The following is a 22,884-nucleotide window of genomic DNA, read 5'->3' as shown; positions in this document are numbered from 1 at the left end:
CAAGTGTGATCTCTGACGCAGTTTCATCGCTGTTGCCACACTTCTTTTAGCTAGTAAGCTAGCTACATGTGTTTTGTTTGGGTCAACATTTATTTGGTTGAAGCAACAAGTTTAGACATTAAAAATGAGCACACTGTGGATGGGCAACGTGAGTTTCCTTATGTTGTTCTTTATTTAGTTTTTGATTGGTGACTATTTTCTTGTGAATGCAGATGCAATCAAATGCTAGCTAGTAGGCTAAAAGCTAGATTAGCTACATTTATGTTGCACTACAAGTTGTTATTCCATGCATTGGCAGGGCGTTTTTGTGCCAGCGAATAATACGTAGCTAGCAATGAAAAATAAGAACTGTATATTGACGATGACTGACGTGCATGTCTAGTCGGATGCTGATCCACTTGGCTAATTTGCAATAGATTTTGACGAGCGATATTCATCTGCAGATATTGATGTATAGCTAGCTACTAGCTAAGTTTCGGTCAGCATCTTGATAATGAAGTCAACTTGCCAGAATAGTATTTCAACCTGGATAGTAGGCTTGTAGTTAACTATACCGTATTTATAAACATTATGGTTATTTACTATAAATCTTTAACGATTTAAATGTTACATTATAAGTTGGAGCCGTATATGGACGAGAAATTCATAAATCGAGCATTTGGGACCATGGGGGAACAAGTCGTCAGTGTACGGATCATTCGCAACAAAATGACAGGGTGAGCATTAAATATTATAATAATTGTAGACTTAAATATGACTGTAGCAAATTGTTACGTTTTTGCAATGTCTGTAGATATACATTAACTAATTATACACTGTTTCCTACTCCAGGGGCGCATTGGGTTACTGCTTTGTTGAGCTCGCAGATGAAGCCACAGCAGAGAGGTGTCTTCGTAAAATCAATGGCAAAGCGTTACCTGGGGCAACACCAGTAAGTTCCTCCCCCATAATATCTAGTTTGTGTTTTAATACTCATGTAATGACTTGCGTATATAGTAGATCCTAATCAAAGCAGACATGATTAAATATGCCTAAACTCTTCTTTCAACAGCCCAGAAGGTTCAAGTTAAACCGTGCTACCTTTGGGAAACAAGGAGAAAGCGGGTATGTCCTCCATCAGCCCTTACATCCGTCACATCGGTAAAATTGTGGATATATTGTACTTACTTTCCATTTCCTTGTATTGTAGCCCAGTGTACTCTTTGTTTGTGGGAGATCTCACACCGGAAGTTGACGATGGGATGCTGTATGAGTACTTCTACAATCGCTATCCCTCCTGTCGTGGGGGAAAAGTTGTGCTAGATAGCATGGGCAATTCAAAGTGAGTTCAAGATTCCCTTTTCTCAGAGGCACATGTAGTTAACTGAGTGTTGATGATGGTTCACTTGTAGAGCATCAACTGACTCTCTCTTTCCAGGGGCTGTGGCTTTGTTCAGTTCCCAGACCAGAGGCTTCAGAAGCGGGCGCTGGAGGAGTGTCAGAGTGCTGTAGGACTTGGGGGCAAACCGCTTCGACTGAGCCTAGCAGCTAACAAGTGAGTGTTTGTTTCAGTGTGAAAGAAACATGAAAGATATTTGTCCCAGTTTCCCCTAAAAAAATCAGTAAAAATAGCAGATCAAGATGAGTAGATGATGTCTTCTCCTTGTCACCTGCTTTGCAGAACCAGGCATAATCAATCAGAAAACAGAACATGGGGGTCCAATGGAGGAAACTACCGCCAAAACCAGCACCAGTACCCAAACCAGCAACAGCATCAACCATACTCTGGTTACTATTCCAATTGGGGCTATGACCAGAATGGAGGTGGCTACGGAGGCTACAACTATAACCAGTATGATTACTCACAGTACCCAGGACAGGAACACGAAGCTCCTGAGGATGATGGTCTGGAAGGTATGCAATTTACCACCAAGTTATTTAAATCATAAGTCGAGATACCTCCCAGAATAAATTGCAGTGTATCAGTGTTCCCTTCTGGGAACCCCTAATTAATGACCCACCTGTTCAGAAAGTCATTGGGAATCGGATACTACTTACCACCATGTGCTCCTTTGCAGATCCTAACCCAGAACTGGATGTGATTGAGGCTAACAGGAGATTCATGGAACACAGTGAGGAATTGTATGATGCGCTTATCGAGTGCCACTGGCAACCACTGGAGCATACAACAGAACAGGTCTTAGAAACGACGACTAGCCTGCCAGAGCCAATGTACTGCTGAGACATGAGAGCCATAAGGAAAAATGACCATCAGTACCAATCTTTGTAGTTTCATTCATTGTACAAGGCAGGTAAATTCCCCCATGGACTTTTCAAAAAGAACTATTCCCCCCCCCCCCCCCCCAACTGCTTACACACATTATTTTATGTTACAACTATGTGGTATGCTAATTTCATGGATTTGTTCTCGTCATGTGTCTTTATAAACAACGATGAGCTAATGGCTCATCCTGTACCAAAGAATAAATCCATGTTCGTATTTCTTATGCTTTTGCAAAAATTGTGACGTTCAGACTTGTTTAATTGCTAAAGTATGTTAAAAGGTTACATCAATTATAACAGAGAACATGTTCCCCAATGTTGAAGGCTAGTGTCTCTACCTCTCGAGATTCTCAATCAGTACCAAAGCACATGAGAATCACGAGACAGCCCAGTGACTGAATAGAAGCAGGGGCTTTCATAGCCAGAAGGGGACCCTGTAAGAATGAATCCAATGTAATGAATCTGAGGAAAGATGACCAACAAAAGGGTATAAGTTTGCATGTTTTTAACCATGCACTGTACTGTTTACTAAGTCTAAAGTGAACGTGGGGAATTGTAGTGGTGAGTAGTATTTTTTATAAAATAAAACTGCCCTTTTTATCTGAATACATTTTTAAGGTTCAATTTATTACCATGGGAGTCATTTACGTAGTGACGTATTAACGTCGGACAATTCGTGAAGCTTAGCGTTTGGACGAAAGAACAGGCTGAGCGGATGTTTAGTTGTTCCAGTCAAGTAAGATTATCAGTTTTAATTATTATATATATTTATATGAATTAATACGTATTAAAATTGGGAATATAGTGGAGGCCTCAGCTAGCTACTAGTATGTGGCTAGTTCGCTCGCTTTCAGCATCTATCTCTGCCAGCTCATCGCTACTGTAGCTAGCTAGCTAGCAGTCCGCTACTGTAGCATTGGACTAGCTTGTACTACTAGTCCAAAGAGGTACGGTAGCTAACCAACAGTTCACTACTAGAAGTGCAAACGTTAGTCAACCACTTCATGTCAATTTGACGATCTAGTCAAGTAGCTATATGGAAACGGAGACGCATAGACAAAAAGCCTGTGGTTCATTCTGTTGACAGCCTGATTTGTTGTCACCCATTGTAGCTAGTTCTAGCTTGTTGGGCTAGATAACTGGCTAACTAGCAAGTTGATGTTGCAAGAGACCTTTTGGCAAGCTAGCTAAAGTAATACGTCAATTTCCCATAAATGTGTGGCAAATGCATTGTGTTATCTAATCTGACTTATGACCGTGTAAAGACCAAACGGGTGGGGACAGTTAGGTTTGTGAGAGAAAGCTCTCTGGCATGGCATAGCGTTAGTTATTTAAATCAGTAGCTACCAATAATGTATAACGGTTCATTATTGTTTTCCAGAGTTTTCAGAGACACTCACACACATACCTGAGAGGACTCTGTCAACATGTCGTATGCTAAAGCGGACAGCTATCGCTCCCTACCACGGGACTTCAATTCCCTCATACAAACATGCAGCTCCAACATCCAAAAGATCACGCAGAACAGTGAGTAATGCTAAAGATTAGCTGTTTCCACTGGAATCCCCTCTTTAACGTTTCAAATCGCCATAACACATTTAAACTTGTGTTAACGAACAATTTTCACATTTACAGCTGCTCAGATAAAGAGCATGGTGAATCAGCTGGGGACGCGGCAGGACACAAGTGAACTGCAGGATCGCCTGTAAGAATTCTCGTCTTGCTCCCTCACCGAGTGCACATTCTAAACTCTGAACAACCCTACAGTACTTCTGAATGGGACTGTCAATGTTTATAAAATAATTTTAAATGTGTATTCAATAGCTAAAATTGAATTACAAACGTCAGTTAATACTGTCAGTGTGTTACTATATAGTATGAAATGTATACGATATGGATCTACACATTTTCAAATCCTAATATATCCATGGGTTGTTTAGGCACTGAACTTAAAATAATAAGGTTTTGTCCTTGCAGCCCAATTTTGGCCCAATGTGAAGTAATGTGAAGCTTTGCTACATATAAAGGGTCTGACTGTTGTGCTAATTGTGTAGAAGAGCTGTCACATAAATTTATGTTTACTGTATGTTATAGTTCTAAGTCTCCATATGTTCCCCCCAGGCAGCAGATACAGCATTTTACAAACCAACTGGCCAAGGAGACCAACAAACACCTGAAAGATCTGGGCTCTGTCCCCCTACCTTCATCGCCATCAGAGCAAGTAAGTATCATGCATATAGCATGCATGTGTGGCTAGTGACCTTAATAGAAAGTATCTCAAGAAATGTGACATATATTTAACAACATTGTGTGTATTTGACAGTTTGAAACCCCAGACAATGCACAATGGAAAAAAACAATAAAAAAATAAATATATATATACTTGAAAGTATGCATTTTCCCTGACTACAGTTAGTTAGGGGGCTGGGAATCAACACTGATCCTCATCCTCAGAGACAGCAGAAGATTCAGAAGGACCGGCTCATGAATGACTTCTCAGCGGCCCTCAACAACTTCCAGGCTGTGCAGCGTCGGGCAGCGGAGAAGGAGAAGGAGTCTGTGGCCAGAGCCAGGGCAGGATCTCGCCTCTCTGTAAGCCCCACACACTATCATTTGCATTGTTTTGTAAAATGATTGAATATAAGCAGCAGCTTTGTAAAATGTATTTCATAAGAATGTAGCATTTGGATAAGAACCTGCCATGATATTATGATTGCAACGTGCAGACAGTGCATTAGAATACAAATGTAACTTTTGTTGCCACTCTCCTTCAAGGCTGACGAAAGCACCAATGATGAACAGCTGGTGTCCTTTGATAAGTATGTGCATGCACAATTCTTTTACATTCTCCGTAATTCCCATGCAGTCAATCGTTCAGATTGGACCTTTTAGCTGGATTGTATTGGTTCTGACTCGTATCCTTCTCTGTCTGTGTTTAGCCAAGAGGACTGGGGCCAGACCACATCCCAGGTAGAGGAGGCAGCCATAACAGAAGAAGATCTGGAGCTCATCAAAGACAGAGAAACAAACATCAGACAGCTGGAGGTGAGACTTCCCTTTAGCCTTGCTGGACTTTACCCTCCACTGTGTGTACAAACTCTATATCGATCCGAAGCTTCAGTAAATCTACCTCCTTAGTGGTCTTAATCTCCCCGTCCTGAGGAGAAAATCCATATGATTCAGAGGACTGGAACCAAACCGTTGACCCGTTGGACATGGCTAAAAGATAGTTGTCTTGTTCTGATTTCAGTCGGACATCTTGGATGTCAACCAGATCTTTAAAGACTTGGCCGTAATGATCCATGACCAGGGAGAGATGATTGGTAATTTTAACCTGTTTAAATCACAATAACACCTTATTTAATGACCAATTTATTTAGGTTTGGTCTGGTTTTGCAACACCGAAACATGGATGGTGATGTTGAATGTGCGTTTCTGTCTGCAGATAGCATAGAGGCAAATGTTGAAAATGCTGAGGTTCACGTTGAGCGAGGCGCGGAGCAGCTCCAGAGAGCAGCCTACTACCAGGTAAGCAGCAGGTATACCAGGTGGTATGGTCAGGTATACCAGGTAAGCATCAGGTATACCTGACCCTCCATCCCAGCAGCCCAGTCGAGATGCCATGGAGTCATAGCACACTGTCAAAACCATCCATATTGGATCCTCTCACATTTTGTATGATCACTGTCACTAACCAAACACCTTCTTAACTTTTTGTTTTTCCCCAAAGCAAAAGTCCCGCAAGAAGATGTGCATCTTGGCCATGGTAATGTCTGTAGTGCTGGTCATACTGGGAATCATTATATGGCAAGCTGCCAAATGAAGAGTATTGGCACTCCACAACTCCTTCTTTCACAGCTTTATTTATTACAACCCTTCCCCACCCCCATAACCCCCCAACCTACCGCACCTTGTTGGGGTCTCCAGTCAGATTCTCTGAAAGAGGAGGGCTAACAATGACACAGGCGTAGGAACAAACGATGAGTCTAGGTAGTGTTGTGAAATGAGATGCCCTGCTGCCCTCACACTAGCCTCCTGTATCTCTGACCAGACACTATATTTATAATCAGCATTAAGGCAGTATGCTAGGATGGAGTGGGGGGGGTAAAAGTAAAAGCTTATTTTGTGTCTTTTTCATTTCTTGTGATAATTCTTCACTAACACTAGCATCCATTTTCAAAGCAAGATCTGTTGTTATAATATGGTTATTAATAGTATTATATTATGACAAATGATATAAAATAATAAATAATGGGAATCCTCAAGAATTTTTTATTTTTTTTTGTTAAAGGCAAATCATCTCTGTTTTGGGGGTAACAATGAGTTTTGTAACTTGTAAATCTTTGGCAGCATATGGTGTGTAAACAGTTCAAAGTGCCACACTCCGTTTTAGGGTTTAGTCCTTGTATTGCTCAGGTGATATGAGTTATAATGATTACAAAACATTGTCTTGTCAAAACGTTTTCCTGCATAACAAACTTTATTGATATAACTAACACTGTTGCAAGAGGGACCTGCTTGCATTAGTATTATGGTATGCACCTTCTTAATGTTTTATGCCTTCAAAACACCATGGCAACAATGGGGCCTATGTTGTGGATGGATGTGACTTCTTGAAATGATGGACATTGATTTAAAAGTGCTAGATAACAGAAGTACAAACTGATACCATTTGTGAAGTCTTTGTATATATTACAAATGTTAGATGAAACATTGTGACTATTTCAGGTAAGAATTAGAGATATCTGTAAAATGCAACCACAATTGTAAAACAGTAATTGTCTACCTGTTTTTTATTGATTTCTATTACTTCTATCAGTATACATAAATAAAATCAACATCTTCAAATATTGTTTTGAGTCCCTTCAATATTTTGAACACTATAGCAAGTGTTGACTTCTGTGCACCATGTTGAAATGGGCCTTCCAATCAGACAATGGCAATGATAATGCAAACCAGCAGATGTCAGTGTTGCTTTGATGTTATAGCCCTTTATCAGCCTGAGATAAAGAAGGTCCTCATCTGGCTGCAGTTCATCACCTCTCGACCTCCCTACACAAGGCCTGCTCTGTTACACAGACATGCTCATTTTGCTATCGTGTTTAATGCAAGTGCATCACAAGCTACTTTGATTGGAGGAGAATGTATTGAACATTGATGTTCTCAATAAGACTCAGTCATACAATAACAAGGCTTTAGGAGTATTGGTCTCCCAGGACTATCATGGTCCACTGATGAGTCTCAGGCCTGTGTAGTTGACCTGGCCTGTCAATTCACCCTAATGTTTTGAGGGAATGTCAATTACTCCAGAACATACGACCCCATATTCTCCCTTACCCCCCCCCCCCCCAATACACAAACACACATACAGACATGGTGGGAGCTGAATGATGGGGCCCCATCCCTTAGTGGTGTAAAAGGGAGGCCCACAGCACTCGTCTCAGGCCAAAGAACGTGAATACCGTTTGGTTTTCTCTAATTAGGATGAATATCATATTACCTCTTTTTTTTCTTGGGAAAGGTGTGTGCGGGGAAACGACTGGGGCGTTGCCGCACAGCTCAGTGGTAGTGTAGCATGATGTCACATCCTGGTCTTGGAGCCATTAAGCCCTGTGAGGAGGTGTCACGGAATGTTTTGACACCCCTTTTGTTTGAGGTGTCATTTTGACACGCCAAATCTGACAGAACTGAGGATCTGCATTATTGCACCAATTTTCTTTTGCTTTTGCTATGTGGCCATTCACCAGCCATTGCTGTCTTATCAGCATCAAGCATTGACTTTATCCACCCTAAATTATAGAACAGTACAAAAAAATACAGATGTGGACCACTAAATGTCATGCTGCAATGTTCATTTTTGTTATTTTCTGATTGAGGAACAAGAATAGTCAGTCTTGATGTGAATGACTTATGCTTTGCATGGCAAATTCGCTGTGTGTTCCCTGAGAGCTATTAATGAATGTATCTGCCATTTGATTTGTTTTGTTATTTTGACACGCATGTGTGACTTCCATGTTTTTTGGGTCTGGATACAAAAGAGACAACGACAGCAACATGTTTCTGGCTGTTTCAATAATCAATTTCTCTTTTTGAGGCAAGGGGTGCGTGAGAAGGAAGATAAAAGTAGGGGAGTAGGAAAGAAACATGACGTTCTTTGTTACTCCAGGGAACTCACGTCTTGGTTGTGACTCGCACACATTTTTGGTGTCCTGTATTTGGTGACTTTTTTTATTGGATGTCTTGTTCACTTACTGCTGTAGATGGTTGACTCAGAGCAGAGTGGAGGCAGGATTTCCTTGACATGGTTGAACACAAGGAGGGGTGGCAAAGCAGATCTCTTCAAAAGTCCAGTGCTGTATTAGAACCAGCTGTTGACCCTCTCCCACCACTAGTTGGATACCTGGAACTAAAACATTACATACATATAAATGTACAACATAAAACATAATAAACAAGCTGTCAGTACAGCTTTGAGAGGTAAAACGTTTAATGTTTTGATTTGTCTGCGACACATGAAGTTTTATTTGAAGACATTCTCATGATTGATAACCAACTCCATCATCTTTGTGTGATGCTGTTTTGGCTTTTGCATTGTTATTCCATCTTTTCAGATTTTTCATGCCGTTTCAACTCTTTTTTTAAGAACACGTCCAGAAGGGTAGTAATGTCAAATACCAGAACTAATCTAGCAATGTTTGTACTTTACATACTGGAACCATGTGAAATCACATGTATGAAAACAAGACCCATTCTAAGCCGACACAGTAAACCTTGACATTACCTTCATAAACTGTATGTGGTTTCCATACAGCCATAATGTTTCATGTGAAAGCAGTGTAACATGATATACCAAAAAATGTAGTCTGCTTTACAGCATGTGGAGTGGGACTGGAATTGTACTGTATCTTCTCATCACTGACTGAATGTATGGTTTTACCACATATAGGATTTGATGACGGTTTCTCCTGCTCTGTTGACTCACCATAATTGCTTCAGCATTTGGAATTGTTGTGCCGTGCACATTCCTGTCCCGATTGCTTGTTTTTGGATGCTGGGAAGCTTCTGGCTGGAGTTTAGAAACCAGTAGCTTTTTGTTTGGGGGGAAGGCACTTCACCAACACAACCAACAGCTGTCTTGCAGCCTTGGACTATTAGCTGTTTTGCTCATGCGTGCACATGCTTGCTTTTGTGTCATTTTTTTGCAGTTGCAGTACACACAAAATTGAGTGTAACACTTCTCATTACACTGTTTACAGACCGCACGATTCAGTGCTTTCAGTGCAAGCCATGATGGAAAATTGTACAATTGCATGCACCATGTACAAATCCATGTATCCAAGAACATATTTACACAAAAGCTGGCCATGCAAACTAGTGGAGGAATGTCTCACCAACACACCCTGACACTGGATATGAACTAATACAAATTGGAGTCCTCAGCTCACAACAGAAAGAACAGAAATGGGAGTTCTCAACAGGTTGTGTTTACATTCCAATGGCTTGTGTCGCATTTTCCATGAGGTTCACCCGAGGATAATTAGGGGATGCAATGGGTTACAGATGTCGGTCACGCTTGGTGATGGTGGAGGAGGTGGTCCTGGGCCTCTAGATGCCCCATGTCAGTGGAGCCCTGTCAAATCACAACAGGCTTGGCTGGAGACTTAACAAGATGGGCAGTGACTTGGACCCCACCCTCAACCAGGCAACTGAGCCCCAGCCCTCCATAGTCACGCAATGACTGGAAGAAAGAACCGCCCTGGCAACATCCTCTGAGTGGACCACCATCCCTGCTGACACCGAGGACCATCCCTAGACAGTGCTTTATGGTTTCCACTCTCTCTGGTTACTATCAAGATGACAATAAGAGAATATTAATTCTCCAGGAGGGGGAATTAGGGAGAAATGTTTCATTTTGTATGAAGTTCTGTCATCAGCTCCACCCAGGCTCCCAGAAGACCCTCCTCAGGGCTGAAGGAACCTCAGCTCCCTGTTCCCTGTAATAAACTTCCCTTTCTTCACTTCCTCATTTTTTGCTTTTGTATTATCCTGAATGTTTTCCTCTCAGCAATGATACATGTGCATACATATACATCCACTGGTCGACACAATGTAACATTTCAAATACAGTACGCTCCACTTTATAATGTAGGATAAACCACTAACTCACTGTGATTGGGGCAGACCTGTGTTGGCCCCTGTGTGGTCTTGAAAAAGTGAAAACAAACAAACGTGGATAAAGATTTCTTTCGGTAACCTTGGGAATGAGGTTAACTAAACATTGAGGAGATACATGTTTCCTCTGTCAGAACCTCACTTGTTCCAGAGGATTCGCCAACATCGTCAGTGTTTCCAGCAACAGCGAGGAGAGATCAACTGTACCCAGCTTACTCCAATCCGTCCCTGCTTCCCCCTCTGCGGGTGGCGGTGCCACTGTTTTCACTGTCTCTTGCCACAAGCCCTGACCCCATTCCTCTGCCCTCCACCCCCGGAGGTTCTCACACCAGCCCAATGGAAACAATGTCCAGCTCTTTAATAACCTTTGGCCAGAGACAGGAGCAGGATTCCCCAGACGCCCAGGCAGCCTAAACCCTGGTCCACCAGCTCGCCAGGTCAGTCGGGCTGTTTTTCCGGCATGTTCTCCATGGCGGATCAACACAGATTCCCCCTAACACGATCCAGATGCCATGGGTTCCCCCATGAGGACACAGATCTCTCAGCCGCCATGGAATATTATCCATCTCTCCAAGGCAGGAGATGATGGGAACCCTGACATGGGATTGAATTGTGGGTAGTGGGACTCAGGAGGGTTTCTTAATGGTTCCCCAACTCCTCCTCTATCCCCCCTTCTATTCATTACAATTGTACACAGGCCCTCTAATGTAATGTCTTACACCATCTTCCGGTGACCTCTGACACCTCTCTCTCCCACCAATTTGGTGGAAGTCGGGGTGTCAGTTTCCCCACTGTTGTCCCTGGTTCCCCTCTGCTATCCTATTTGCTGAGTGAACACACACACAACAGTGCTTGGGGAGTGAGTAACCTAAGCATGTTTTCAGAACCTGCTAAATCATTTGTGTTTTTGAAAAGCCTTACGGAAAGGTTTTTGTTTTGAATGTGGTAGGCACGTACTGACTAAACTGTGGCCAATGACAGCACACTCTGTACATCAGCTCCTAATGAGCAAATGTTAGTGGTTAGTAGAAGAAAGGAGGTTAAGATGGAGCTAGGCCCCAGTCCAAACCAGAAGACCCACACACACCTCCCTGCCGAGAGGCTGAATCACATCAGGGATGCACAGCAGTCAGACTAAATGTGTTGCTGTTGAACTGAATCTGATCTCCTGCTCCCTAGCTTCCCTCCTCCATGTCTTTCGGACCCCCTGTTGTCAGGTTGAAATCCAGGACCAGCATTCATCCATCACATCGGTCCTGCGGGGTAAGAAAAGGAAGAATAATGTGACATTAAATGTGTACCACAAAAGTAAAACAGATTTTCTCTTCTCCAGAGACTGGGAGGAGGGACTGGCAACAGGCCACACAGTTGCATGCACTGTGTTCTGAATAGCTTTGTGAGCGTTTTAAATGTAAACGCTTTGTCCCTTTTGCTTCCAAACTTTGCTGTGCCCCCTTCTATGACAGCTTTGTGATTATGTAGTGTGGCATCATTGCTCATTGCCATACCACATGATGTCACATGTGGATATGCTCAACATTTTCCTCTCTTCCTGGCCTTCAAGGCCTTCCTCTGGCTTGAGGGTGTTCCACCCTCTTTGTCCTTGTGTGGGTGTAGGAATCCCAAAATGGGTTTGACTTCCCACAACAGTATGCAAAGCATCAAAGCAAACAATTCACTAGAGAGGCTGTCTCCCCCCCTAGAATAGATGGAAAGGTTAAAGAGCATGGCTGCTCTGCAGGCTGCTGACAGATACATCCCTGTCCCAAGTCTACACTGAGAGCTCTCTTCCCTTTCTTAAATATTCCCCACTTTCATATTAACCTTGAGGGATGAACCAGTGCCTTACATACCTTTACATTACTTTTACATATGGATGAAGGTATGGGGGAGGCCAGGGTAAAATGTCACACTTTCACGTTTATGTAGATTTTTCTGTATTTTAATATCCATTAAGAATTATTTAACTACTATATATAAGGTTAAGTTGCACAAAAAAAGTCTTAACTTTTCGGTCATTACTGATTAAATGGATGTTGAGAAGTGGAACAACATGCGGTATCTCTTAACAAGAGAAGTTCTCACACATGATGGGACAAGTTGTCATGTAATGTTGGCCAGTGCTCAACATGGACAGTCTGAAAAACCGAAGTGCTAGGCCTATTTAGAGAATGGCATAGTTCACTGTCAAAAAGCCATCCTGAAGTCAATGCCAGCCCAGTACCACCCTGGTCCCAGTCCAGTACCACCCTGGTTCTAATTCACTACCACCCTGGTTCTAGCCCAGTCTCACCCTGGTTGCAACCCAGAATCAACATGCCCCTCACAGCTGGTGTCAACTATTCTGTTGGCCTAGCCTACATCTTACCACACCATGGAAGTTCTTCCGACAGACCTGTTTCAAGTCAAGAAGCTTATGAGGTCCACAAATGAAAAGAGGTGATTAATTGTGTAGGTTGAGAGAAGGAGTGAAAGAGAGAGTGAGCAAGAGAACAGGAGGGGGACCTTGCTCAAATACACACATAAAATGTTCTTGATCTTATCTGGCAGCATGCGTGATTGATCCAGGGCCAGCTGGCCTCTCTGTGTGATATTCTTACCCCGGCAGACTAGCCTACTCAGAGACAGTAGAGAGAGAGAGAGAGACAGAGAGAGACAGAGAGAGAGAGAGAGAGAGAGAGAGAGAGAGAGAGAGACTAAAACAAGAGCAAGAGAAAGAGATACTTCTGGCAATGGTAGGGGGTTATTCAGTTTTAGTCCCAGTTCCTTCCTACAGCCAAGATCTGAATAAGAAGAGCTTCTGGTGACAGAGAGAGTTTTAGCCAAGAGGACTAAGGATAGGAAGACCATTAGAGGCTTGAACTGTAGACAGCATGTTCAGGATAGAAGGAGAACAAGATGGTGTGATTTGGAAGGAGAATGGAGGACGGTACCTTTGGTGCAGTATTTGGGTGCGTCTCTCCCTGACTCTGGGAAAATTGGTCCGACCACCTCATCTACCTTTTTCCCCTCTTAATTCCTTCCAGACGGGCCAAATGTTGAAGCTGGAAGGCCTTCAAGGGCCTCTCCAGTTTGGGTGTGTGTGAATGTGCTCTGAGGAAACTGTGAGATGGCTTAGAGGGGAACATCGAGTGAGGAGAGGGAGGGGGGCAATGTGATATGCCACCCCAGTCTCCACAGAGCACCTTTGGGATTTGGTAAAAAAAAAAAAAATCCCCTTCTTCGTCCTTGAGGTCTGTCAGCTTGCAGCACACGCTGTCCGCCACCTCCCCTGCCCTCAGCTCCTCTGGCCTCTTCGCTCCTGAGTGACGCTCTGACTCTTTATTCAAAGTTGCTCAACTGAGGCCCACCCCCGAGCCCGTCTGCCTGCCTGCCTGCCTGCCCTCTCTCAGTGCCAGTGGTATTTCCTCTCTGAGCTCCTTCTTTATAAACCAGAGGGGACACGGCAGCCGCTGCGAGCACTCAGCAGTCAAAACAGCCTCCTGCTCTAGCTATCGTGAACCACGGCCGTCTGCTCTTGGCTTACCACCACTGTTCAGTCCCTGACTCGGTGGGAACCGACTGTTTGGCTTGGTGGACCTTCATCAGACCTTATCTGCCCTGGCTGAGAGCACATCCTACTTAAGGTCGTCCTAATGTGACACCGATTGTTTCTTCAGAGTGTGTTGAGTGTCTTTAAGTGGCTCATACTCTCTAATAACTGTTGAGTGTTGCCATGCCTATTAAAACAATGTGCTTGTGTGAGTGTGGATGATAGTAATTATCACCTCAGCAGGAGAACTCGCAGTGACGCAGGGATTACTCCCACAGAGCCTGACAGACACATCACTCATCGCTCAAATGATGTCTGGATCGAGATCTGAGACCTCTCCTCAGGGAGTCATATTTTTGGGAGTCAATACGTGCATCACTTGTTGCTAGGGCGCTGTGCAGACTCAATGCTGAGTGAACTGTGCGAATAGCCCACAGACCCGACGACTCCCTGCAACATGAATGGGATGCAATGAGCTTAGATTAGCATTGGTGACGCGAAGGCTTCTGTCTTTAGCTTTCCCTGTCTTTTTTTGTCCTATTAAAGTCCTCAATTCTCTCACATAATGTCTGTCTGTCTCTTTCCTCCTCTCTCTCTCTCTCTCTCTCTCTCTCTCTCTCTCTCTCTCTCTCTCTCTCTCTCTCTCTCTCTCTCTCTCTTTCTCACAGCCACACACACCCTCTTTCTCCCTCATTCTTTCTCATTCTCATGTGGAAAACCATGTCTGCTGTAGTGCTTGGCATTCCTGTGGTTTGACTGGCTCTTCCTGCCCTGAACGAGAACCACGGCTGCAGTAAAGAACATTCCTAAAGTCTTGTAGATTTTTTTTTCTTTCTTATTTTATTAGTTCAATTTGTCTTTTTTTAACCAGGTAAAAACTGTTCGTCTGGAGCATCTGAAGTAGTAGTATAGTACTGATGTTTTGTAAATGGTACGACACATACATGTATTTATGTCTAATTGGAGATTCAAGCATCCCTGCTCTGCATATGTACCCGTCCAAAAACTTGTAGTGAAGCACAAACACACAAACACATGCATGTCTTCATGGACACATGCATGCACATACACACAAAGTTCGTTGCACAATCGGCCATTCAATATAACACTTTACAGTAACATGCCATACCACACAGACCGACAGTTAAAAAAAGTTGCCTCACAGTCAGATTCAGACCTTAAGGCTGGGATTCTTCACAACAAGTCCTTTTCCGCATTAAGGAGTCAGAACGTGGTAATTGCTGTCTTTTTCCGTTTTGCATTTGTCAGGCACCTGCCTGTAAACCCTGCTTTGTTCTCTGACTTACAGGTTGTCTTTTTCCATTACAAACATAAACACACTCTGCCATCCATTTATACAGCTGGAGCTCTTTAGAGAGGGCACAACAGCTGTGTATAACCCCCGGATTTAGTTTGGAGACAGTCATTGCATCGTGCCATTCACTACTGCTATATTTAGAAGACCCCAGGCTTCTCGAATCAACAACAAACCAATCATCGACAATGAACAGTGAGCCACTAATAAATTTAAGCCAGCTGAAAAAATGTTTAATCTAACATTTTTTTTTTGTCTCTCTCTGTGACCACCAGCCGTGCTTCAGTACAGTGGTTGATTACGTAAACACTGTGTCCACCTCACCAGAGCAGACAGAACTACAGATATGTGAACTCCTGCTACCATTGCAGCAGGGAGTCAGGTGGCTGAGTGGGTAGAGCATTGGGCTAGTAATCTGAAGGTTGCCAGTTCAATTCCCGGCTGGCGCACATGACGTTGTGTCCCTGGGCAAGGCACTTCACCCTACTTGCCTCTGGGAGAATGTCCCTGTACTTACTGTAAGTCGCTCTGGATAAGAGCGTTTGCTAAATGACTAAATGCAAATGCAAATAATCACTGAGATTTAGACTGTCACTCTTTATAAACACTCCTCCAAGCAGTGATGTAATCCAAGCAAAATAATATTATACTGAAAGTACAAACATACTTACATATGTTTAAGTTGTCAAAAAGAATGTGAATATACAAAATCAGCATATTTGAGGTACATTTTCATTTGAGCAAAAAATGGATGTAATGAAAACATATGAAGCTTACATTAATTACATTTCAATTTGATTTAAGTATACTCCTGTTCCATTTGGGAACAATGATAACCTGTGTGAGGAGAAAGGCCAAATCGTCAAATCGTTTCTGCTGTAGCTTGCTACGCTACAACTCATTTGGCACACACATCTTCTCTCATGAGCAGACATACACACACACACACACAAACAGGATGAACCAAAGTTCTTTAATCAAGCATGTAGTGCAATAATAGTGTTACGGTAAATAGTATGAGCTGTGACGGTAATCAAACCTTTTTTTCATTGATTCAAGAAAAACAAGACAGGAAAAAAATAGTAAAGGCCCATTTCCAGTAAAATCCCAACACATCGCCAGTAAAAGCCCCTCCTACCTGCGTCTGTTATTGTAGCCTTGTGTATGGGTCAGGTCTCACGGACAGCAGGTTCAAACTCTTATGGCATCCTATCATGCCTCTTATAACACGAATATGTAACGTTTCACATTTCATTTTCTGCGTGAACTGGCTTAGCAGGGGTCTTGGGTGGCCTGTAGTGCAACTGGTAAGGACTGCAGAGGTGTGTGTGCGTGTGTGTGCTTGTCTGTTAAGGGAGGTGGGTTGCAGTCAAAAGACCAGAAGGCCTCTTATGATTCAGACCATGGTTCTCTGAAGCCTGGATTCACCCTCAGCCCTGCGTTTGGTTTGGCCCAGCAGCGCTTCATCACCCTCCCGCCACAACATGCCTCTCCAGCAAACAGTCTCCGGGCCCAAGGCCGGCCTTCCCCAGGCAGCACTGTGCGTGCTGAGCCTACCTGCGGCGTGTTGTGTACTTCGCTAGGGGCTCATGCTGTCTGTCTCCTCCTTACGTAAGCTTTTCATAATCCCAAGGTTTTTTCAATTAGGCTACACCAGGTTACGGAACTTACCGCAGCTGTATAGTCTCCAGAAAGGGGTATATGGTAAACTCAGTGAACTGCCGAGTCCAGCTCACATTGCGACTGAATAAGCTTCATCCAAGCCCATGGCAGCGAACGGTGTCTTTGACCAGAGTCTTTGAACAACCCTGAACCACTTCCAGTTACCGTACATTTCTGTGGGTGAACAATATATAATAAGCAACAGGGCTGAGACAGCAATGATATGTTTCAAATAGGATTTCCCATTCTGCGTTGGAGAGAAGAGGAAGGACAAGCCATGGGCTCTTCTGTTGCTGGAACCTTGGTTGCTCTGGACAGACCTCTTCTCAAGGTTATTTCACAAATTCTATAAAGTCTCCTCCTTGCCCAAAACACAGCTCTGTGTTGGAGCACAAGTTAAACACTTACTTTAATGCAAGTCACAGTTAATCCTGTGAGTAAATGGTGCCCTGCAAACACCATCCATCACGTTTCCTTCAGTCTTCTCATGCACACCAAGCCCTCTCATGCTGTCTCCATTAGAGATCTCTGATCAGAGATGACGGAGGACCACAAGAACACTACCACTCTGTGGGACTCTCTCTGCTCCCACATGGTGCCTTGGATGTTGGCAGGATTTCTGTAGGGAGATGAACAGAATCAGGATTCAGCCCCACTCCTGACTGAGTCACTGATCCTTGCCAGCATCTCAATGGATTACATCTCAGTTTCCTCATCCTTCCCCTCCTTGGTTACCGCCACCAAAGTGGTGGGAGATATGGTAACTACAGACCCTTTGACAAACACTGAGTCAGCGTAGAAGTTCTGAACCAGTTGGGATCAGAGGGGAGTTTTGGAGAGCTGGATTAAAGCTGCATTCCAACCTCAGGGAGGAGACATCTAAACAAACCCAAACAGCAAAGTGTGCAAGAGCTCCCAATCTGATTGCCATTAAGGTCAAGTCAATCTTGGGTCAAGCAATTCTGAGTTATGTTCCTTCAGCTTTTCATTTTTCGAACACGCCCCAGAAAATTTGCAGTTATCCATTTCCCTTCAAGAAGGCTGGAGAATGTCCTATAAATCAGGGCCAAGCCAGCTCTTTCCATGGCTTAGTGTATATGAGAGCTCCATGGTACACACAGAGGAGGCGAGCCTACTAGACGGGGGAGTGAGGGACGACTCCAAAGGCTTCCCAGCCACTGCCGCGGTGATCCTGACGTCATATCGCATGTTTCTGCACAGACACGAAACAAGCAGGACCACCCCAGAGTTTTGGTGGGGTTCCCCCACGGGAATAGAACATTCATTTCAAGCTTCATAATTCACTTTTTTCTATTTTATAAAAGCTATGCAGAACTTCCCTTCACTTCCCTCACAAACGCACACCTGGCCTTCATCTGCCTTTGAAAGGATGAGAGTTTAGTAGATCCAAAATATTCTAAAAATAATGTACCGGTAATTGTTTTACAAACTATCTAGAATGTATACAGTAAGTACCACACACTGTATACACTGCAGGGATTCTGTATGTTCTCTTCACACATACAAAAGAATATCATAGGAAAGCAAAGGGATGAAGCGAATATTGTAAACCACTTGTGTCAGTGACAATCCGGTATTCACTGTTCCATGTTTTAACAAGGTGGTCGGACCCAGCTGATGAAACACAGGTTTACTGGAAGTGCCGGCCTGGGAATTTGGGATGGAGGAAAGGACTGGAATATTTTCACTGAAAATGGGAAAGACAGAATGTGTTTGACCCATTGTGGTATAGGGGTCAGTGCCCAGGTAAACAAAGAGATATGTATAGACCAGAAGGTCAGTTAGGGATATCATCGTCTCTATACATAGGGTAGGGGAAGACAGGACATGGTTCACCTGCTAGCAGGACAAGCAGCAAATATGGCTGGGCAGGTGTGGAAACACAAAACAGTGTGTGTGTGTGTATGTGTGTTTGTGTAAGTGGTGGAACATCTGGACTGCAGACTGAAGCCCCTGTCTGTCATTCCTGCATCCTGTGACAGGGCTACACGAAAGGACAAGCAGATGTTCTGGAATGAGTGGACATCTCCCGGACATTCTGTCTCCCCACGCAACTACAGAGGCAGATTACGTGCTGACTGGCCATCCTAAATCAGTGGCTCACAATAACATATCACATATTTATCTTTCGAATTACATGTGTGTGAATTGATTTGGCTGGATAAAAATTGCAACGTTGAGATGTTGTACAAAGTGAAGTATGCACTGATGAAGACCTTATATGAGAAAATGCTATGCTGCATGTGCATCAATGAGGAGTACAATGTTAAACGAAGAGAAACAGGATGAAATCGTCAGCTGTCATTTAGTACTTGGTCTCCATTATTCCCAGACGATGCCTCAGAACATTAGTTTACCACAGCAATAGGACAAAGAGCCCTTCTCCAAAAACCTTAAGGCAAGGAGAAGGTGGAGGAAAAACAGAGTGGGGAGGGCAAAATGAAGGCTGGCCAAGCGTGTGAGGAATGTACCAGACTTCAACAACATCCTGAGGGAACAGAGACGGAACGCAGCGGCGCAGCTCTGTCCAGGAGCCCTGACTATTTTTAGACTCCCATCTCACCTCATTAAAAGAAGGATTGGTTTTGTAACCCCAGCAGGTCCTGGGGACGGGGAGACCACATCAACTCAGAGTCCTTTCTGTTTCGGTGCTCTTTCTCTCCACCCGCATCACGGCACATTATGTAATGTGGGTATTGGTATTTTAACAGGCTTTCGCACTGGTTAAGATGGGCTTTTTCCAATTAGACATATTCAGGAGCAGCAACTGCAGACTCCTCAAAGGTTACTCTATACTTTATGTGATGATGGTGGTTCTCATCAGGAATATCCTTTGGCAAATTAATTTTTAAGTGACAAAGAAAAATGCAAAAACTAATATAAATAAATGAGGTTCAGAACTTAAAACATGAAAAAGCTTTTTGTATCTCATCACAGTTTTATTTGCAAGTTTTCAGTCTCTTCACCCAGTCCAGAGGGCCTCATGTAAAAAAAGAGCCAATATTGTGCATACGCCAATCTTTTACTTCTTTGATCCACCCATCTCATACAAACTATACATTTGGGTCCTTATTTTTATGAGCGTGTTCTCATTAAAATTAGGTGGGGTCAGACAGCCCTTGGTTATTGATGCAGACAAAGTTCTTCTGGGCCAATAACGGAGAACCGAACAGAACCCAGAACATCGGACTGAACAGGGAAAGAAACGAGGATTCTTGGTTGAATGGGGCCTAACGTGTCTGACAGAGATGAAGTAAGCGGCTGTCGTCAGTCTTGAGTGCTCTGCAATGGTGGTGCGATATGGGAACAGGTGCTTGCATAGGCACAGTCATCGACAACATTCCCACAGGGGGATCAGGCGAGTGAAGGGGGAATCCGGTGTGAGTCTTGTTTTCATTAGGCTCAGAAACAGCGGTAAAGCCTCCATGCCAGGGCCTCACTTTGATGTCAGAGGATATGAGGTGGGCATGAGGGAACAACCCTGATGCTTAACCAAGGGACTGGAGACAGAAGGGGGTTTACAGGGCAACTGTCCCGCGGGAAAGACTGGAAAATAAATAGGTGGATATAGTGTAAGATTAAAGTGTTGAACTAACGTCTGGAGGGTGAGAGCAAGGTTCCAGATTGCACTGTGTGAGAAAAAGGCGATTGTATCACCTCAGCAGAAACTGAATCCTTGCTTGCAGGAATTCTTTTTTCACATCCCGCATACAGTATTTTTTTGATTGACTGTCAGCTACTTTGTACATCTCAGTCTCAGTTGCAAAAACATTGACATAAATGTGCTGTGAAGGTTCAAAGGGTTTGTCTGGTCTGGGAGACCAGGCTTGATCCATGCTGTAGGAGGGGGTTTTCTCTCCTGGATTGCCAACGTTTTTGTGGGAGGCTTGATGGGGTTCAGAGGTGAGAAACCAGGACCTCACTGTAACATTGGCCTTGTTGTTGTCTGGCTCCACCATAGTTCGTGGAGGACTGACCTCCCACTGAGTCTAACTGTAATGTCATCCATGTTGCTTACTTACTAAGGCACGATTGTGTCCAATCAAAGTCAGATCATGAAAGATAGACAATGTTACCGCTGATTGTAAGAGGACCTGTGTCCCCGGCCCCTCCATATGATGCACTAAACATTGTCTACTGTAATTACACGGCTTGGTAGAGCAAATACTGGAGCCGAAGTTCATGGTGCAGCAACAAAAATCCTTGATCAGTTCAAGGTAACAGGCGTGAAGGAAACTGATGGTCGAGGGCCCACCTTCACTTTCTGACATCTCAGCAGGAAAGTTACCCGGTGTAATCAGTTTGCCCCGTTCGCAACACGGCCCTCATGCTCAGCTCCACACTCCCTGGCTAATCCTTCTCTAATAACACTGGTCAGCGCACTAACAGGTGAGGTCATCGGGCAGGAAATGCGAGTCAGCTGAGATAAAAGAGTGCGCTTTGCGGTGGGAAAGGAAGGTTGGCTATGTGGGGCCATGACCCCTTCTCCATCTTTCCCCTCGACAGGAGATCAAGCAGGAAACGACCAATAAGCCAACCTCCCGGCCCTTCAACAACATCTGTGAAACAAGACCTGGTACTCCATGCATGCTGGATCTCAGAGAATGTTGATGTCTGACATCTCAGCAATGTTTCGATTGATTAATATTGTTTTACACAGCAGAGCTTGCAGTGTCAGTGTGTGAAAAATCTCAGGTCTTTGAAGGGCTCTCTTAGCCAGTGATCTGCAAGGCAGTTGTAAAAGTGTTGACTTTGTGATGAATGGTCTTGTTCCAGACCCGATTGGCTTGGTTGCACTTACTACATGTGTGGCTCTGTCTGATGGCTGGAGTGAGTCATCAGAGGACTGTGGTGGCCAAAAGCATCAGGTTGAGAGCAAAGCCAGTGAAACACCTTTACTCATATGCACCGTTAATCATAATACAGGATGCAATTACGTCTGCACATTATGTAATAACTCTTTGAAGCAAAACACCTGTTTTTATCTAGTGTTCATAACATAGTTGTTGACAGGAAAGAGTTCAATAAAGTATTTTGTAAAAGAACAAACAAACTAACACAAAAATTTGGCCAACAGTTAAGTGCAAACAATACATTACAATAATCCAATATTCAGACAATAAATGTTATCAACACACTTCAAACATTAAAGACACAAGTCTCTGCCTTTCTCTGTCCTCAGGCTTTGTTGTGATGCAGGCCACCCTGTGGTCATGTATGGTACCACAACAACAAGTAGTGTACAGTAGCATCAACAAGTACACAGAAAAGAGAAACATGGACACTGCAATCAAAGCAGAGTCGCACGTAAAACACAGAGTTGACCTTTTTCAGAACAATGAATAACTGCTAGCCTTTTGTTTTTGTCATGTGCAGGTATGTTGGGTGTGGTTATGGGTGTGGATATAGCTCAGTGATAGTCCAGTCAAGCAGAGTGGTACGGCATTTGAGTGCAGATAAAGAAGTCACAGATACAAATCTCCCCTGTACTTTACGCCACTTGGATAAGTGTCCGCTCAACTAATGTGCTAATCTTGGAACATGGCACAATAATATTACATCACACAGTATTTACTGAATACAGCAACATTGACCCAACAATTGTGCTTGTTTGCCTCCGCATGGCATCAGTCCACTTTATTTAGAAGTGAACTGAATTAGGCGCCTTAATGCTCTCCACACTTTCACAGTTTTGAGAATTTACGGCACTCCTTAGTTACGGTTGTGTTTTGAACTTATGTACATGTTTCAACTGTAAGCCCAGTCCTAACGTTGCCAAGGCACGATTTCCTCCAGCCAACTCTGAGGAGCAGGCGGCACTCTGCCCGCTGTCACATTCTGACACTTGTAGGTCCCAACCATGACACTTCTAAGTCCCAACCAAGAGAGAACTGCAAGAAAACATAAAAGGAATACAAAA

General features: G+C 43.7%; 2 protein-coding genes and 1 long non-coding RNA gene across 4 annotated transcripts; 2 read left to right on the top strand and 1 right to left on the bottom strand.

Moving 5' to 3' along the window:
* Window position 1: 1 nt before the first annotated feature.
* Window positions 2–2,323, top strand: LOC124467328 (tRNA selenocysteine 1-associated protein 1-like). Its single transcript, XM_047019585.1, has 8 exons — window positions 2–148; window positions 619–716; window positions 832–931; window positions 1,052–1,104; window positions 1,190–1,321; window positions 1,418–1,534; window positions 1,661–1,893; window positions 2,058–2,323. Exons 1-8 carry the CDS (start codon window positions 125–127, stop codon window positions 2,219–2,221), a joined length of 921 nt encoding a protein of 306 aa, XP_046875541.1. The 5' UTR covers window positions 2–124; the 3' UTR covers window positions 2,222–2,323.
* A 578-nt stretch (window positions 2,324–2,901) lies between these two features.
* Window positions 2,902–7,114, top strand: stx12 (syntaxin 12). 2 transcript variants are annotated; one of them, XM_047019587.1, is made up of 10 exons: window positions 2,902–2,998; window positions 3,644–3,789; window positions 3,898–3,967; window positions 4,384–4,483; window positions 4,717–4,854; window positions 5,038–5,081; window positions 5,202–5,307; window positions 5,513–5,585; window positions 5,708–5,790; window positions 5,993–7,114. In XM_047019587.1, the coding sequence occupies exons 2-10, from the start codon at window positions 3,690–3,692 to the stop codon at window positions 6,083–6,085; spliced, it is 807 nt and encodes a 268-aa protein (XP_046875543.1). In that variant the 5' UTR covers window positions 2,902–2,998; window positions 3,644–3,689; the 3' UTR covers window positions 6,086–7,114. The 2 variants fall into 2 exon arrangements, with proteins under 2 accessions (XP_046875543.1, XP_046875542.1); XM_047019586.1 differs by having other exon boundaries at window positions 4,675–4,854.
* A 593-nt stretch (window positions 7,115–7,707) lies between these two features.
* Window positions 7,708–15,302, bottom strand: LOC124467282. Its single transcript, XR_006956070.1, has 3 exons — window positions 15,144–15,302; window positions 9,245–11,690; window positions 7,708–8,668 (listed from the first exon to the last, which is right to left on the bottom strand). It is a non-coding gene; the product is annotated as an uncharacterized LOC124467282 (long non-coding RNA).
* Window positions 15,303–22,884: the final 7,582 nt, after the last annotated feature.

This window comes from Hypomesus transpacificus, chromosome 4 (genome assembly GCF_021917145.1).
Source record: "Hypomesus transpacificus isolate Combined female chromosome 4, fHypTra1, whole genome shotgun sequence".
Taxonomy (NCBI): domain Eukaryota; kingdom Metazoa; phylum Chordata; class Actinopteri; order Osmeriformes; family Osmeridae; genus Hypomesus; species Hypomesus transpacificus.
The sequence above is the reverse complement of the archived record's forward strand: the minus strand, read 5'-3'. Positions and strand labels throughout refer to the sequence as shown.

Bases quoted from the DNA above. Each gene is read 5' to 3' on its own strand.
- LOC124467328 (XM_047019585.1), top strand. From the start codon at position 125: ATGAGCACACTGTGGATGGGCAAC. The intron at 1,322-1,417 runs GTGAGTTCAAGA...CTCTCTTTCCAG, and splicing joins GATAGCATGGGCAATTCAAA to GGGCTGTGGCTTTGTTCAGT. The intron at 1,535-1,660 runs GTGAGTGTTTGT...CCTGCTTTGCAG, and splicing joins CTGAGCCTAGCAGCTAACAA to AACCAGGCATAATCAATCAG.
- stx12 (XM_047019586.1), top strand. From the start codon at position 3,690: ATGTCGTATGCTAAAGCGGACAGCTATCGCTCCCTACCACGGGACTTC. The intron at 5,082-5,201 runs GTATGTGCATGC...GTCTGTGTTTAG, and splicing joins CAGCTGGTGTCCTTTGATAA to CCAAGAGGACTGGGGCCAGA. The intron at 5,791-5,992 runs GTAAGCAGCAGG...TTTTCCCCAAAG, and splicing joins AGAGAGCAGCCTACTACCAG to CAAAAGTCCCGCAAGAAGAT.